The 18,827-nt window shown below is 37.2% G+C and overlaps 1 protein-coding gene across 20 annotated transcripts in view; it reads left to right on the forward strand.

The window, feature by feature from the left end:
• Nucleotides 1-18,827, forward strand: part of nrm (neuromusculin) — a 181,510-nt gene that overhangs the window by 91,921 nt on the left and 70,762 nt on the right. For all 20 annotated transcript variants that reach the window (XM_069137728.1, XM_069137712.1, XM_069137729.1 and 17 more), the window contains exon 2: nucleotides 17,053-17,245. In XM_069137728.1, coding sequence (XP_068993829.1) covers nucleotides 17,053-17,245 — 193 coding nt within the window. The remainder of the gene's footprint in view (nucleotides 1-17,052; nucleotides 17,246-18,827) is intronic.

Here is an 18,827-nt window from a genome sequence, read left to right on the forward strand (position 1 = left end):
GTAGAACAATTTTTCTGTAGATAAAATATTCTAAAAAAAAAAAAAAAATTGCTGTAGAATAAAATTCTGTAGATTCGAACCGCATTTCATAAAAATCTTACAATACCGACGATTATCAAGGATAATCGAGTCAGTCCGGAGAACCGGAAGCGAAGAATGAAGTAACCGAATTGAAAATCGTCTGCACGCAAGGAGTAAGAATCCACATATGGTCAGACTTCTGTATCTGACGGGCAAACCGCCGCTCAAAGCCAGGCAACAATTTCATCATTGCGGTTTTTCCATTCACGGCAAACTTGTATTACCGCAAAACGTCAGTTTAACAATAGATAAGTTCGTACGAATTGGCAAACCGCGCGGTTAAAAGAGACCTAACTTCCTGCCCGACAATTGAGGGTAGTTGAATTGCAACGTAATAATTCATAAAAATAAAGCAATTGAACAAAACCTCAGGATCTCGGAGAGAGAATGAACGATGACGATGTAATAACAGTAATAACAATAAAAACAATAATAATAATAATAATAATTCACACGGTATCGCATTCGCGAAGAAAAACCGCAACTACTTTTAACCAACGACGTGCACTGAAAGAAATTTTTATTTCCGGTTACCGCTCGGTCCTCAACTATTTTCATTTTTTACCACAATCGCAAAAATATAGTTCTGCGTGCAAAATGAAAATTAGATTTGTAGCTGTTACCAGAAAGTCTAGTATCTGTTACAATTCATCTATTGCAATCTGTTACTATTCGTACGGTAAAGAAGAGAAGATAAAAAATATCCCCGACATTTTCACTTCACTCAAATTTTGTTATCGGTTTCGTTGTTATTATTCTGAAATCCAAGATCCATTTAGCTTAAAAATCACTACAGTATCGTTAGTGGATTTAATATAATATCGAGTCGAGTGTCAAGTTGTTTGAAAGGCGCGAAAATATAGCTGATTAATTGTAAGTGAAACTGGAACGACGTAGTTCAGACATCAAAGAATTTCATTTTCTAATGTATTTTCCTCGTCGTGATTTTGAGTATTTATTTATAAGTCTGAGTCAAAGCGTGCATGCAAAACCATCAAGATAATATTGTACACGAAATAGGTGTAATAGTTCGTTTTTACATCAATCAAACTTTTGTTTATTTTTCGCGAGTAATTTTACGCCCTATTTTTGCCTCAGTTATTATACCCGTGCTACAATACTGAGAATTTCGAGGTTCGTAACCATTTCCAATTAATAATAATCTTATCATTTTGCATTATAACTAATACGTGGGTGAACTGTATCAACATTTTTTAAAAACAAGTTTTCGGTATCTACATCAACGCACATTCTAAATTCATGAATACCGATTGTAAGTGGTTCATTATCATCGTTTCGAATTAAGCAGCCCTTCCGATACTGAGGTACGAATTATCGTTTTCACTATTTTATCAAATTGCGCATTTCAAATCTAAGGTAACAAGGTTCTCTTGTCAACAACGAAAATAAAACATCTTATTCTCTGATTATATTAGGTTAGAATTGGTGCCTAGCTGAAAATAATATCCTTTTTGGTATTCCGAGAGGAAGTCTCTTGTTTTCAGATCAACCCATCGTATCATTTCTAATCAATTGTTGATTTCATTGAAAATCAAGCAAATTAACTCGAAGACATTTTTTTAGTCGACTTCGATACAATTTTCTTATCAAAAAATAAATGCTATACCTTGACTCCTGTTTAACATCAGTAAATAATTTTTTAGTCTTCCGAGAAGGATCAAGACGTGAAAAAATTAGACTTCTCCCTCCTTATTGTGATCTTGAACACCGTAAAAAAATTTCTACATAATCCAACACAAGGCCGAGAAATTCTTCAACACTGTATTATATAATCGAACAAATAATTCCGTAAGCATTATCTCTGTAAATAAATCTTGTCCAACTGATATTCGACGCTGTTATTATTATCCTAAAAATGAGCGAACATACATCTTTGATCAGAAAATTTGTCTCTCCTGGCAAAATTTCTAAAGGTCACTCCTCATTGATCAAAAATGCACAACTTCGATAACGTATATCTCGAACTCGACATCTCTCAAAAGCTTTCTAAAAAAATACGTCACTACAATTTTTCCATAAGAAATCGACAAGGATGTTCGAGGATTATCTCTGTCATTACCGATCACCCTCAGGACATGCAATTGGGAACGTGTGTATTGTTCCTAATTTTTATCGGTTTCAATTTATCACTCGACCTAAACAAAAAAAAAAAAACACGTATTAAATCACTTCTCGCAGTTGCGTGCGATCGTAAACTGTTGATAAAACATTTTATAATATCCCGGAGTGATCAGGATACCTGCGTGAAATAATTTCACCTCTGAACATCGACAATCTGCGGCAATCGAAGAGCGAAAGTTACACATCTCCAAACACGCAACCCTTCCTCGATTTCGGTGTCGCATTACGTTGTTCCTCGTCAACCGACTCTCTGTTTTTTGAGGACGAAAATGCGAACGAGGGGTGGAGGCGGGGGAGGGGGGGGGGGGGTGGATGAACGAAGGGGGTTGGATTTCGTTTCATGTTTTACCGAAGCTCCGAGTGGCCCCCGAGGGCCCTGGGAGCCAATTTAACGCCCGATCGGACCTTCGAGTTTTGCACCGGTTTACGTTACACGTTTTGAAAAGGAAATTGGAGCGTCGTTGAAACGAGGAACGAAACATAATTATCGGAAAACAGGAGCGAGATAACATCAACCACCTCCCCCTCTGTCCTCACATTTCGCATCATCCACGGTTCCTCCTCTCACTGCTCGATCGGCCCGAAGCTTAACGCAGATATTTGCGGGTTTCCGTCGGACCGTATTTCACACTTCGGAAACGAAGGCGTTGTACGATAAACAATTGCGGAAAAACGAATTGAACAATCGCGTAAACAGTCGAAAAGGAAGAAAGTAAGAGCGAACGAATGAGATTCGTTAGTTCGACTGGATGAACGAGAAAAAAAAATAATCACTCGTCAAAATTCGGTTCTATTTTTTTTTTTCCAATTCACGACCTGATGTTAAAATCGCGAAGCGAGCGCTGTAAGTTATTCAAAACATTAATGATTTATTTTGATTCCAACAGGAGTTTGATATTAAAAATGAATGTATTTGCGAACTATTATTAGGACATGGAACAAAACGATGCGACATATTTTTCCTTATGTAAGGTGACGTAAGTACACTTAGAAAAATTTCATTTGATAACAATCATAAATAAATAACTATAAAGTAACCAGAGAAATTCAGTAAAACAGGTATTGTTAAGAAAAAAACTGCTTCAATATTGTTGAAATTACGAAAAACGAGGTACGTCTAACCATTTTGCGCTATCGTCGATCCTTTTTTGCTAATTGCAACGCAAAATTAGTTTGTTCGGTTTCCTCTACTTTTTTAGTTAAATAAGGCTTTAACGTCAATTTATTCATGCACAAGCAATAAATTTTCGCAACAGTTGCGAGAAAATCTAGTAACAGTGATCGTAATATGAAAGAATAGCAACGGATACCAGACTTTCCGGTAACAGCCAGAAAACTAATTTTCATTTTCTACCTAGAACTATATTTTTCGATTGTAGTGAAAAATGAAAATAATCAAGGACCGAGCGGTAAACGGAACTAAAAATTTCTCTCAATGTAGGCGTGTAAATTCCTTTGTCTTGAAAAATTCGGTTCAACCGATTAACACCACTTAGATTTATAACCCTTAAGCCTTCATCAAGTTTTACAGTCATTACGATTGTTTTACAGCTGCGTGTTTTTTTTTTTTTCTGTAAAACCTATTCACTCGAGCATCACGATCAACGTCAGGCAAAAAGTTTCCAAAAGTTGTAATACACGTACGTACACCAGCGGTAAAAAGTTGACAAATGTTTCCGAGTTTCAGCAGGATGTGTAGAGAAATTTATAAAGGTGCAGGTGTAACTGATGTATTGTATGACACGTAGAGACAGATACACGTATAAACTCAGACGCGCATACGTCGGTGAAAGACAAACTCACCGAAATCCGGAAAAGCCTCTCGGAAAGCTCGTCGTGACCGGACTCGGAATACCACTTAAGAGGATGAGGTGTGGAGAACGCGAGCTTCGGCTCGGTCGGGTCGTGGAAACCTACCTTGCACCCCTTTCGCAAAACCCTGACAAAGTTTCGGTGGGGCTGTAGGAAAAGCTCATCTTGCCGAAGCACGAACATTCAACTTTTATCGCGACGCGATAAACGCCGGAGATTATAATAACGCAGAAAGCCGAATTTACACGATGCAGGGAGCAGATTAGATTCGATCAAAAGCTAGTCTGACATTGCTGAAAAGCGGACAATTTATTGGGGCGGTGTTCGAGTTCCGAATTTTAAACCTTTCGAAAGCGTCCAATTCTGAATTATATGGTGGGGAAACTTGAAGTAAAGAAAGCAAACTTTCAAGAAGAAACAAAGTTTCGAATGGTCGGGAATTCGATGGCTCAAAGTTCCGATATGCAGAATTCCGAAAATTTAACTTCCGATAGAGTAAAGTTCCGAAAAATAAAGTTTCGACAGAGGAAAATTCGGAAAATTAAACTTTTCCGAGTTCTGCTCATTCGGAATTTTTCACCTCACGGAATTTCGAGCGTCGGGCTTCGGACGATACGAAACTTTGATGTTTCTTCAAAGTTACATTTCTTTACTTCAAGTTTCTCCACCAAAAAATTCAAAATTTGGCGCTTTCGGACATTTTCAAACAAGCCCCAAGTTTTTACCATCGATATATCAATGCAAGCTATCGATAACTTTCACACAGTTGATCAAATTTTGTAAAAATTTATAGTATAGTTGTATAACAGCGTTTTCAAATCTTGTCCGAATCGAAGAAAGATTCGTTCAAAGAAACTTCTCAGAGTATTTGTAGTTTGTACTCTTTTATATTTACTAGAAATTTTAACATTAGTATTCATTCGGTCCTTTGTTTGTTGAATTTGCTTCATTTTCTTCGGCTGAATAAAGAATTACGATCGCGTCATCGCTTTATCAACATCAAATTATCGCTATAGTAACAAAAAAATATAATGTAACGTGAGTTCGTTGATTTTTTGATCGATTCTTATTCTATCATCCAGAGTTACAATAAATTTTTTATTCACGACGAGAACCGAAAATATATTAACCGGTACTAAAAATTCAAACAAAAAATGACCGCTGCATTACTTCAATTTTCATTTTTTTTTTTTTTTTTTTTTGTCCAAACATAGAAGACAGTTTTTATTGTTCGCGTAAAAAGATTTAATACAGTTTTCGAACCCGGCACTTGAGTAGCTGATAAAAAAAAAAAAAAAAAAAGTTATAAAAAAAAGCTTACCGTTCGGCTTATCTAACGAGCTTGAGAAGAATTGACTGAGATTTTTTCCAACGACCCAAAGAGCGGAGAAACGTCGTTGAAACATTGAATAAACGTTGAGGGAAAAGGTAGGGAAAAAGAAATTGGGAATGAGTTTGAGAGGAACGATCGAGATTGGATCGTTAAAAATGTGTTTTCAAGGACTTGAATTTATCTGCATGGGAGTTAGAAATCCTCGTTTTAAAGTATAATCTGCCTTTCCGTTCGATTAGGTTTAAGTAACGACGTGACGTCGACTAAACGAAGAAACGATGACTCCGTTCAAACGTTTCCCGCCTTCGTTTCGTTCATCGTCGTCATCGGTTGCTCTTTTATCGGTACCTACTTTTAATCGCTCGAGGATCCTTGTTACAATAAATTATTGAGTACACGCGTGTGTGCAAATTGCACTTCAGTTTCAAACGCACGCGCAAGCAAAAGCGATTCTCCAACGCGATTATGCAACGTAACATCGATAAGAGCGGGTAGAGTTTGACTTTTATTTTTCACTCCATGGCTTCGAGCCTCGAATCGCAACATCGCATCGCTTGCTGCACGAGTATATTTGTGCATATATGTACAAGGTGCTCGAAACTGTCAGTTGAAATAACGAAATATGTAACAGTTCTTGTGATGTTGAAAATAGAAATAAAATATACAGTGAAAAAAAAAAAAACAAAAAAAACGACAAGAATAATTGGGTGGATGAAAATTTTTTTTTTACTCGGGTCAAGCACCCTTGGAATTTTTAATTACCTCTCGAATTTCACCAACTGAGGAAGGAAAAGTGACCAATAAAAATTAGTGTGTGGGTGGTAAAATTTTTTTATTTTATTTTATTTATTTTTTTTGCGATTCTTTACAGCCGCAGTCTCCGGGGTGAAAATACGTTGCTGGAAATCGACTCTTATGCACATCACTTCACGCGCAAAAAGATAATAATCTATGAACCATACCGGGGAGGTTTTCAAGCTGCAGGAAATAAACCAGGTAACGAAATCGAGTCGAGTAATCGTATTCCTGATCCCGCAAACTCGTAGCGAAAAACTACCACGTACTTCATTGCCGCAGTGGGAGAAGAGGGAGAAATATTGAGGAGAAAATGACGGAATGAAAAAAGTTGACAAATTTTTCTCATTCTCATTGTTAAACCCGGTCAGATTTTCTTATTACGTCACGATTTATTTACACGTAATTCGTTAATTTTTCGCCACGTTTTTTTGCAGCAGCGATTAGTAAACAATTCGTCAATCTTGCAAAGAAATGATTCAACATTACATGCTTTTGGTTGGGAAAAAAAAAAAAAAAAAAGAATGTGATTCGCCTAAGGCGATGAGAAGTGAAAAAAAAGGCCTGCGAGTGTCAATATTTTCAATAGAAATTTGTTTTCCCCCAGAAAACGTTGGCACGTTTCAAAATACTTTCTAGAGACATTTTTTTTTTTTTTTCCTAATTGGCACTTACAGCCTTTATTAATTTTCCTCTTCAATTCGCGTCATTGCAAATGATTATTCCGCTACCTAATAACGTCGACGAGAGGATGATACAGCGATGCTGCGCATGCAATAAAGCTGCCGCAAGCTCGTTGAGTGAAATTATTGTTGAACCAGCTGAAGGCTGAAAACTGTGGTATAGAAACGCCAGATAGAACACACCAGGCAGCTACGGCAGCATCAAATTACAGGACGTTACTGCTGTTCCAGGGATCAGGCAACCTTTCACGTTGATGGTTATTATACCGGTGACTCGGCACGATTTACACAAATTTATCTCCGAATAACGCATATACATCAAGGATTTCGTCCTGTCGCCCGGTTCTTTTGGTCGGAAAATATACGCATCCTAGTGTAAAATTTCCTGATTTGGTTAATCGTCATATTCGAAAATGAGATCGGAAACTGAAATGTTACTGGCGAAAAATTGTCTCTATCTAGTTACACCGAATGAAATTCAGACCAGTTTAAAAAAAAGTGATATTCTGCTTCAAAAATGAGTTCTAAAAATCTAAAAAAAAAAAGAAATATCTAGGTATTGTTCAAGGATCGTTGAAAAAAACTCTGTGTCTTAGTTTTTCTTAGCAAAATTATCACGACTAAGTGACTTTGCGAGAAGTTTGAAAAATGTTTCAGGTGAAATTTACCGAGAGTGATCAATTAGGGTTAAACGTTGCAAATTATCGTTTCCCAGGCTTTCGAATCTCATATTTGATCATGGTATAAGAAATTGAAAAATTTTTCACTAGATTTGTAATTCTGGTTGAGTTTCTAAAGGATTTTTGATCTCATTAGTGGAAGAAAAAAAAAAAAAAAAAAAAACACGGAAGCTCAAACTCAAAATAGAATTAGAAGAGAGTTACGTTTGAAAGACGGAATTTAAGACATTTCTTTCAAGCTTGAAGATCTAAGGGAATATTTTAAATCTTCCCTTTCACTACTCAGGTTAGATATATTTAATAGGATTTTCAAACTTCCCGTTCAGCTCAGGGAGGTTGACGAGTCGATAAACAATAATACCATTTGCTTGTTTTGTTGCTAGATAGTAGTAATAAAACTGATATTGAAAATTGTTCAAATTCAAATATTCGTCGACAACGAAAATTTTCTTAAAAACCCCAAGAAAAAGTAATACCCAAAAAAATTACGAAATTTAACTTTGTTGTAGAAAATATCGACGAGTTTTCATTTCCAATCACTTTAAAATAGTCAAAAATTATAATTTATCCGTAATGTTTATTTCATTTCACGACGAGTAATAATTTTACTGCGAAGAAAGTTCTCCGCAATTTCATCAAGACGCTATTTTATCAATCGTGTGGGATCGATGAGTAAAAAAAAAAAAATAAATAAATAATCTGCTTCAAGGTATTTGTGAAAAATAATGATGTGAACAAATGCACAAGATTTTCAAGATTTCAAATAAAAGGCAGGGTTATCCAATCTTACGTTAGCAAAATTTTTGCACGTCTATTCATTTTTCTAACGTTTCCGAAAAATCATTCCTGCAGCTTCAAAAATAACCTCTGAATAACTTCAACGGTCAAACGCGAATTTTGAGTCTGGATTCTAGATTTTAAAATTTCACTTCCTCCGGGTAAATAACGAAAGAAAAATATCCAGAACAAGTCTGCTTTTGTAGAAACCAGATCGATATTTCGGATTTTATGAAGAATTACCAATTTTCCCAAACACTGATTGTAAATAAAAATTAAACAAAGTTCAGTTTCGCATCAGAATCACTTTTATTCAAAAAAATAATATTGTTTCGGTTTTTTATCAGCTGAATAATTCAAATCATAGATTTTTTTTCAATTTCAATCTTGTTCAAAAAATATTAATTTTCACCTATTCAATATCACTCAACATACAACAATCGCGTGCATAAATCTCTGTAGACTTGTGCTTAGCGAAATTATTAAATCGTTGTTATTTCTCCCAAGACTAAAAAAGCAAACTTCAAACTGGGGAGTATATATTTTTCCATCGTTTCGACGCATGGCAAATACCCAACCCATGGCCAAAAATAGAAAAACAAAAACAAAAGTGAAATTCGACCGTTCAAAATCTCATAATAAAATTGACCGTTCAAAGTTTCACTTTGTCTCGTCAACAAGATCGAGCCTCGCGAAATCGTCCCCAGGTCAAAACTAGCAAGATTTCGTTCTAAACACACAGGAACACACGTGTCTTTCCCCCTGATAATTCCCCTCGGGAATCGGTCTGGAACAAGTCACTCTGTGTAAACGGGAGGTGAATTCTGTGATAGGAATCGTCGATCGAGCGTCCTTTCCTCTAGGTCTAAGGGTCTGTGGGTGAAAGGAGAAAAAAGGGTTGGGAGGAGGGTAGCGACTCTCCGATCACTCGCATCGGCTCCTACGACTCGCTCCGGGGTTTCGAGGGGCGATCGGAAAACCGGGCCATGTATTCATGGTGCGGATTTCAATGCCCCTCGACAGTTTGGTCACGTTTTAGAGGCGTATAGACAAAAGTTGATTCGGTACCCGGAACGGCGCGGGTTGCCATCTACGATCGTCGATGGGGGTTAAAGGGGGTGGCGAGGAGGGGGCGAAACTTCCTCATATCCACGGGGGGGGGGGGGGGGGAGGGGGGGGGGGCGAGTTGGCTGCAAGCTCGACCTTCGGGCATATTCGCATCTCGAAGTAACCACCGCCCCTCGGGAGGCGAACCGAGCCATCGCAGATTGCATTACGCTCCACGTTTTTCGATAAACAACGCAGAGAATGTAACTATGTATGGATCGTTCCACGACGCCAACTCGACCGGTGTCGGACCTCCTCAGTTTCAAATTTTTTTTTCAAAAGTTTTTATGCACTGGGAAAAATTTCATTTGTTATAGTAACTAGAAAAATTCGGTAAAACAGGTATCGTTAAAAAAAAACAAAACTGTTTGGATATTGTTGAAATTACGAAAAACGAGGTGGGCGTAAAAATTTTGCTCTATCGTCGATCCTTTTTTGGTTATTGCAACGCAAAATCAGTTTCTAATGTTTACTCTACTTTTTTAGTCAAACAAGCGTTTAACATCAATTTATTGTTGCACGAGCCTTAAATTTTCGCAACAGTTACAAGTAAATCTAGCAACAGCGATCGTGATGACAAAGAATAGCAACGGATACTAGACTTTCCGGTAACAATTAGAAAACTAATTTTCATTTTCTACCAAGAACTATATTTCTCGATTGTCGTAACAAAATAAAAGTAATCAAGGACTGAGCGGTAACTGGATATAAAAATTTCTCTCACAAATTTTTTTTTATTTTTTAAGCACAATCTTATCACGTGGCTTGGATAAATTGAGCTAACGTTTCATTCGGATAAATCTGACGATATTTCAATTATAATATTACCTTTGTCCAGTCCAGTTTTTTTTTTTTGTTTTTTTTTTGTTTTTTTCTTACCACAGTTACGAGGGCCAAGCAGAGGAATTGTAAACGAATAGCGACGACAATAATAGCGATAACAATTTCAGTATGATGATCCAAGGAAAATCAGCAGACATATTATTTAATATCAAAAACGCATTATAGACGTGAATATTTGATTTTCCAATTTTACCACGTCAAGTTTTTGTCATCTTCTGAAAAATGATCTAGAAAACAGCTCGATGAAAAGATCTTGAAACTTACAGGATTTCACAATCAAATTATGGGCATGAAAAAATTTACACGCAGTCAGTTTATAATTTGACACTTCCGGTTCTATCGGAAATAAATCGATTATCAATGTTTTGCCGACAAATAGAGGAGATTTTTTTTTTAAATAAACGATTATATTTTTCCCAGTTTATATATTATTCATAAAAAAAAAAAAAAAAAAAAAATGTACCAATTTCATGTTTTTTACAATTCTTCTTCAATACTTTTTCATTTGATCGCCACGTTCCATCAGTTTCAAATTTTTTACTCAGACATTTTCGAGATCATAGCGAAAGTTTGTCGGGCAGACAAACCGACGTCTCTTTCCTTTTCAAAGCTTATGAAAAGTATGACAAAAAAACTCGTTCGTTTATGATATAATTGTCAGTTTTTCAGTATCAGGTGCTAAAGATTCAACGATATTCGATATCTTACGTGAATAATATTATACGGATGAAAATTCGCGATACGACAGGGATTTGTTTCCCACCGTATTAGCCGAAGACTTATTCAAAGACGTTTCCTCGAGTAACCGGGGCACAAAATCGGGGACAATAGACGCTACAAACTTGCAGAAACTGAGCCGAGAGCGGAGGAAGCGTGAACCGAGAACTGCGAGATCCAGCTTCGTAGAATCTTGAGCTCATCTTCGCCTTATCCCGAATTCGCGATGGCACGGAGCCGCGGAAACATCCGAGCATTGCAATGGCAGCCATGCCGCCGATTTCATTTCCCACTAGGCGAATTGTTCGACAAGTTAATTAACTGCTTTCCTTGTGCGAAACTCTATTGGGAGAGGGGAGAAGAGGAGAGGAGAGGAGAGGAGAGGAGAGGAGAGGAGAGGAGAGCCGCCGCCCGTTAACGAACCATTGGAACACCAGGCTTCGCGGAAAAGCTGAAAAGCTCCACTCGAATCCAAAATTCTCGGTCCGGACTGCCGGCCAATTTTTGACAATGAATTTTGATTGGCGGGTAACCGACTCCTCGTCACGACGTCGGAAAGAGGGTGAAAATTATTTAGTCACACCGCATTCTCGTTGTTATTCGCCGTTCGCGAGCTTAAAGCTCTGCGGAATTAGCCTTTTCAGTCATATTGGTAATTATTCTCACCACCTATTTTGGATCAATTTTTTTCTATATTTAGAGAATTTTGAAAATATATTTAATTTCTTTGCTTTTTTTTTTTGTTATTTCTGACACTATACTAATATGACATAATAAAATTGATTGAAAAAAAAAAAACGTGAAAATTGAAGGAATAATTCATTTCCGAGAAAATTACCCCTCAGCACATGTGCATGTTTTATAAAAACAGACAAGTTCTTGAGATCGTTGATTACAAATCTGAAATCGGATTTCAAAAATTCAAGACAGCGGATTCCAATATGGCGGACGAAAATTTCAAACTCGATCGAAACCGGCGGAAAAACTCTGTCCAAAAATTTTTGGGGTCGTTGATTAGGAATCCGAAATCAGATTTTGAGAATTCAGTATATCGAATACAATCAACGATCCCGAAAATCCTTGAACAGAGCTTTTTCACCGTATTCGATAAAATTTGAAATTTTCGTCCATTGTATCGGGTCCGCCATTTTGAATTTATGATTCGTAATCAGTGTTCCAAAACATCATAGAAAACTATTTTGTTACAAAAGTTGGCTCAGCACAGTAATGTTTGATTCAAAAGGTTGAGGGTGGGAAATTTTTACGTGCGTGCATTGCGTCCGGGATAACCGGAATCGTAAAGTCCGCGGCATTGTCGCGAAACTGCGATTCTTCTACACCGATATTAGCGCCAGTGGTTAAATTTGCAAGCTCGAAAAACTGGCCGGAAGCCAAAGAGTAGATCCGAAACCCGCTAGCGGAAGAATCGCGAAGATACATCGAGGTCGGGGCAAACTTTAGACTCTCATTTATTCCGAACAGATTCTCAATGAGAAATCTGCCGAAATAAAACTTTCCGCAAAGTCTTTTTTCAAACGAAAGCGTGGCAGTAGCGACCTTTTTTTTTATGCCGTTCCGAAAATATCGCTGTTTGGTTAAAATCAGTTCGATTCACGAATGCGAAATATTCAAAACGTATCATGTTTTCCATTTCCTCATTCTGTTTCAAACTGTACGTAATCGATAGTCTCACGTTAAATTAATAAAACACATTGACAATTAAATAAAACAATTCAAATACTTTAAAAAAAAACCGTCAACTTCTTTCACAATGCAGTAAATATTTGATTTCATTGAGTCAGTCAAACTTTGCGCACAGTTTGATTGAACATTTTATTACACTCCACAAACGTTATTAACAATCACGATTATTTTCAAGTGAAACAAGCGGAACAGAATTATCTTTAAAAAAATAAAATATCACGTTTACAGCCGATTAAATGAATATAATTTCTTTCCACCGTATAGATATAAATTTATCTCCTAACTGTCAATTTTTTTTTCTCTCGGATCGTTGTATTTTTTTTTTGTTTTCATTCTTCTGTCAAATTAGTAGATACGATGCGTTGACAGACGGCTGACGGGTCTCTTATTATTTTGCGCAAATGCGAAACAGCGCGGCGACAATTTACCCTCGCAATTTTCTATAATTTTACAATAGTCGTAATAATAATAACAATAACAAATAAACGACTATAAAACGACTTCGATCGACGCGAAGAATGAAACTAGAATCCAGCCATTCGGTGTTTCTGCTGATATTCTGTCACTTTGTGCGTAAGTTTTTCTCGCATCTCGATACAACGTCTATTTCCCTCTATTTTCTCCCTCTCTTTTTTTTTTTTTTTCTTTTTGTCCTTTGGTGATACTTGTTTAACTCCGCGTTTGCGAATCGAGTGTTGTAAATTTTTTTTTCTTCCAAATGCGGGTAATTTTCCGGATTTGAAGTTGGCGTGAGCGACGACACGACAGGCGGCGGAAAAGTGGAGTGATGTATTATTCCGCTATCGGCATTATATACATATACGTATGTTATACCATTGACATTTATGCCTCTCATGAAACCGCGGGGGGAAGAGAAAATGTGCATTTTTATCACCCGAAGAATCTCGCACGTAACATACGCTCCCTGTATTTTCTACGTGCCCCGGGTTTGTTCCTATTGCTCGATGATGTAAATGGGACCTGAATCCATACGGGACGTTTATACGCCGCGTTCCATGCACGATAGAAACAATTTTGACGTATGAAATAGTTACGTGTTATTCCGAAGACGACGAGAAATATTCGGACAAAACGCGATTATCGACTAGCGAATAAAGATTTGAGTCGGTTATTTTTTTTCCGTAAACGAGAAGTTTGACGAGATATTTGATTCGTGACTTTTTTTCATTTCCATGCATATCGGAATCAAAAATTTAATTGGAGGGTTTTATTTTTCCGAAAGCTCCGGTCATTCGATTTAAATAGTTTCTTCTATCAAATAAAGATCGAAATATTACAATTTTGTATTCAAAAACGCAGCCGTGGTAGATCACTTTTTTTATCTTCATAATTAAGTCTTATTCTTGATCGTTTATTTAATTTTTCTTTCTTTTCTTTTTTCATCAAACTTGCAGCCGTTAACCCTCCGCGTTAAATTTGAGGGTAAAAATTTGATTCGCACTTGAGCGAAACATTCGTTTTTCACTCCGATTCAGCCCTCTTCTCTTGGGTAGAAGATTTAACCAGCGAACGCGTGAATCATTGATAAGAAGAAAAATCCCTGTTCTCATTCCTGACTTTTCCTCTCTTGCTTGCGCGGAGTGAAATCCCGATTGTCGTAGAATAGTGTCGGAGAGAATTGTGTCGAACACAAATTTATGCTAATAAAAACGTGGGATAGAGTGCAGGCTGTGCAAAGATGGAGTAAAAGAGAGAACGAGAGAGAAAGAGAGAGCTTTCAACAGTTCTCTCTGCGAGGAACGAAGGCCCAGACATAAAAGCTCGGCGAGTGTTGAATTTGTAAAGGATTGCGAGGCGTTTGAGGGGAGAAAATTTTGTCAGGAAAATGTCAACGCGTCGAACTACATACGTGTGAATATGTCAATCAATCAAAATTTCCCAACGCGTGTTATCCGGTTAGAATTTGGAACGCATATTGTCTCGTTACCATCAGCCCCTAGAATTTTCGATGAAAAACTGTAATCTCGAACACTTTCAAAGCTCGGAATAGAGGGAAAATTTATTTAGTCTTTTTACAAATTTTCCCAAACATCCGAAGAGGAAGTAAACGGAACAGTGACGTTCATTCGGCAAACAACATTTTCGTACTTGGTCGAAACGGAAAGAGAGAAGAGGGGTGGTCGATGGAAATAAACGACACTTGTCACGGTGATTGGGTAATCGGTTCCAGTGCCAAATCCAATCACACGTCCGAGACATAGACGTGAACGACGGACCAATAAGGGATGCTTTTTTCCTTCGTCCAACCCTAGTCATCGTAGTTAATTGTACAGCCGAGCTTTAGGCTCTCGTACGATCAAACGCGGTGGTAATTTCGATTTCAATCATCAATTCTCCTTCTCTTTCGATTTGATTTATAACGATTTTTGTATTTTCCATTTCTTCTCGTCCGTTATGGAAAATATTAATTAAACGAAGTACATGTCGGGGCTGATCGAGGGGGTTGATTGACCAGAAATTGATACATTTTATCCCCTTTATCAGGAGATAGTCCCGCATCGAGTATTTATAAAATTGTTGTATTCCCGAGCTACGATCAAGACGTTTCAAAAAATGCAAAAATTAAAAATGATGGACGTAGAAAGAATATCTTCAAAATTAGTTGAAGTCGAGTTTTTTTTTTGTTATCGAATCATTGATATGGATTGTATTTCTTTAGTTTTTTCTAAGTAGTCTTGGTATCAGTGCATTTAACATTGTAAAATTGAGTGTTAAAAAATGCCAAGATATCAGAAAAGTGTTTCAGTTAATTTGTAGAAAAAAGTCTGCCGAATAAAAAGCCGTCACAGAGCGAAGTTGATCGAGTCTATACTAGAACCACTTTGAAGCGTTTTGCGATAAATGATCGATATCTCTAAACTTTCATCTACAATTCCAACGTTTCTTACTCTTTAATTTTCGAAGAGATCTTTGTAATATCAGATTAAAAAAATTTGATAAACACTCAACGTAAAATTATTTCGTAATACAATAAACGAAAAATCAAAAATTCGTCATCATCAAATATTAAAACATAAATATTACGTAAAAATGTGTAACGGTCACGTACTTTTTTCAAAAAGTATTCAAAATAAATGCAGAGAGGGACGAAAAATTCCAGAAAATGAGGGAACGACAAAAAAAAAAAAAAAAAAGAAGGAAAAAACAAACAAAAATAAATCGATAACAAACAAGCCCCAACACAATCAATTAAACGGACGTCCCATGATCCCTCAATTGTTTTACACGTCATGTGTGTAACCTGTGGACGGATTATTCGTATAAAGCGATGCGGATTGGCGGACGAAAGGTATAAAATCGCGGCGAGCGGTGTAGTATAGAAATTGCGAGGAACGGTGAGGGTTGATTATTAGTTTTGGATTAGCTGGCTCCAGACACGCGTCACGTTTCACCATGGACGTGACTGACCTGGGTCAAACACTTGCAGGTCCTCAATTGCGGACTGATTTCCCCGATGAAAACTATCCCAGGATGTGTATAAATTCAACGCGCGCTGAATCTACTACGTGCGACAAACCCCGGAGTTATTCGATTCTCGCATTGCAACCGCGATATTGATGTTTTCGACTCGGCCGAAGAGCTTGGATTTCGAATTTACGAATGCCAGCCGCATAATATAAACAATTTCAACGCAGTGTAGCGATCTTTCCCTACACAGGGAGAAAGAATTCGATGATTTACAGTACCTACGGAATTGCCTCGATTGTATTTGTTTATTTATTTTTTCTTTATTTCAATCATTGATAAATAATGATTATTTTCTTATTTTCGATTTATTATTTTACTTTATCGACTGACATTTTTATGTTCTCACGTGAAAAGTATCGTGGCTAATTTTTATGAAATTATTTCATTGAAGAACGTCAAAGTATTTCAATTATCCTGAAAGCAGAGTAATTCAGTTTGAATATGGAACAGAACATTTAGTCCGGTCGTACAAGAGACGCATCGAACGTTCGAAAAAAAAGAACCAGATAAAAAGTGAATTTATCCTACATGTATAAAATTCGCATGTTTCATAGTTATGTGGAACGACGAGCAAATTTTTAATTTTTAACAAGGGTTCGAAATTGGTGAACTTTGAGGGCTGCGTTGTGGGGTCGGGAAATAATCGTTTTCCTTAATTCGCTGCACACCTCTTGCTAATTGGTATTCCCAGACACGCAAAGTGAATAAATTTTGGGGCGGAAGCAGCTGCGCGCAATATTTCACACACAAGCCCTCGAGCGCACTTTATACCGAAATATTTTTGTAAAAATAAAGGGGCGGTGAAAAATGGTCAATAAAATTCCTCCAAAGTGTAATATACCGCGGTAATTTGTTACAGACGTAAAATTTTTCTCATCTCTGATTTCAGGCAGCAACGATCAGCCCTCGCTGACGATTGACGTGCACGCTGAGAGGGGGTCAACGGTGGAATTACCCTGTGCTTTAAAGCTCCCGGAGTGCGGGGGTCTCCACAGCATAAAGTGGTACTGGGGGGCGACGCGGATCTTCATATTCAGCGAAGGTGTGGGACTGACTGCCAGCGATGACGAAATATCGCACAGGTGAGACAAATCGAAACATACGTCAGGAGTCGGAGTAATAGAATAGTAAAGCCGGTTTTTTACGTAGATTTCTATGTCGACATTTTATCGTTAATTATTGTTAGCCAAAACGCAAACTTTCTGCGGTTGAACGATATTCACTCGAGTGGTAAGACATTTTGGAAAATGGTTTGTGTCTCGGCTAAGTGTCGGTAAGATGTCGGTAAAGGTATCTGTGTCAAGAACTGGTTTTGCTATTCTACCCAGAGAGACAAATGGCAGCAAACCGATTTAAATTCGATTGAGAATCAAATTTCTGGACCGTCCGAATCAAAAATTAATGAGAAGAGAGAAAGAACTGTTTTTGAAAAATCTAAAATATTTTTATTTGCTCCTATGACAGTGAACACGTATGAAAAAAAATCATTACCGTGTGATAGAAATGAATGAATACACTTAGTTCAGGATAAACCACAATTTATGATATTAGATTTTACAATTAAAACATTTCGAGTCATCAAACTGTGGTGTCTTTAGAAAATTTCAATGATTTTGGGCTAATTTCTTTTACCGCGTAAATTCTTCACAGAGTAAATAATATCCGTGATATTTTTCGAAACTATTTCCGTCTCCGCTTTTCCTTATACCTGTTGATTTAGACTACTGCGTGGGTTTCATTCATCTAGATAAAGCACGGTGGAATCCAAAATTTAAAACATAATTCGCAAGGCTTGTAAAAAGTGATGACATTTGCAGATAACATCACTCGTGAAATGAAACTCCACGCGATGATTCTATTAACGAGAAGATAATCAGCGTATTTGTTAGCGAATTCTGGATTTCTGGTTCCAGTTTTATTATCAGGGGTTCGTCAATGTCAGTCATTATTCTCAATTAAACAGGAATACTCTCTCTTTCTCTCTCTCTCTCTCTCTCTCTCTCTCTCTCTCTCTCTCTCTCTCTCTACCTCTCTCTCTCTCTCTCTTTCGCGCTCTTTCGGGTTAGTTGAGAATCGAGCCAGAGCCAAAGCAACCTCATAAATAATTTCGCGTACCTACTTCGTGAAACTAAGCTCTAACGGTGATAATAAGGGAGCAGTTTTGATATACCGACAATGTAATCCGCATCCCGATTCGCTCGCACCTCGCACCGCCAATTCTACACAATTAATGTCCCGGGATGAAATTTTAATTTTTAAAACGATATTTATTACCCACCAGTGAAGGAGTGAAGTGGATACTTCCATACTCACACCTGCACACGTCCAGTTATTCAATCAAAAATATCTCCTCAAATTTCACCCCCGATATCAGAGTACCGCAAACTCGGTTTTCCGAAAAAAATTCACCCAACCCTCCGGGTATTAATTCGTGTATAGAGATCATATTTCCTGAACAGATAATTCACTTTTGCAGAGAGCGATTGTTATCACATTGAAGCTTAAAAAAATTTCATACCGAGGATAACGCGGTAGAGAACGATGGAGAATTTTGAGGTCATTGAAAACGATAATAACAGATATAACAATTCCCAAATTTTCTTTGATACAGTCTTCGGTTATTTCAGCTACAAAAACTTGCAAGCTTATAGTTCATAATATCCT

The sequence above is a fragment of the Neodiprion pinetum genome, chromosome 7 (assembly GCF_021155775.2).
Source record: "Neodiprion pinetum isolate iyNeoPine1 chromosome 7, iyNeoPine1.2, whole genome shotgun sequence".
Lineage (NCBI taxonomy): Eukaryota > Metazoa > Arthropoda > Insecta > Hymenoptera > Diprionidae > Neodiprion > Neodiprion pinetum.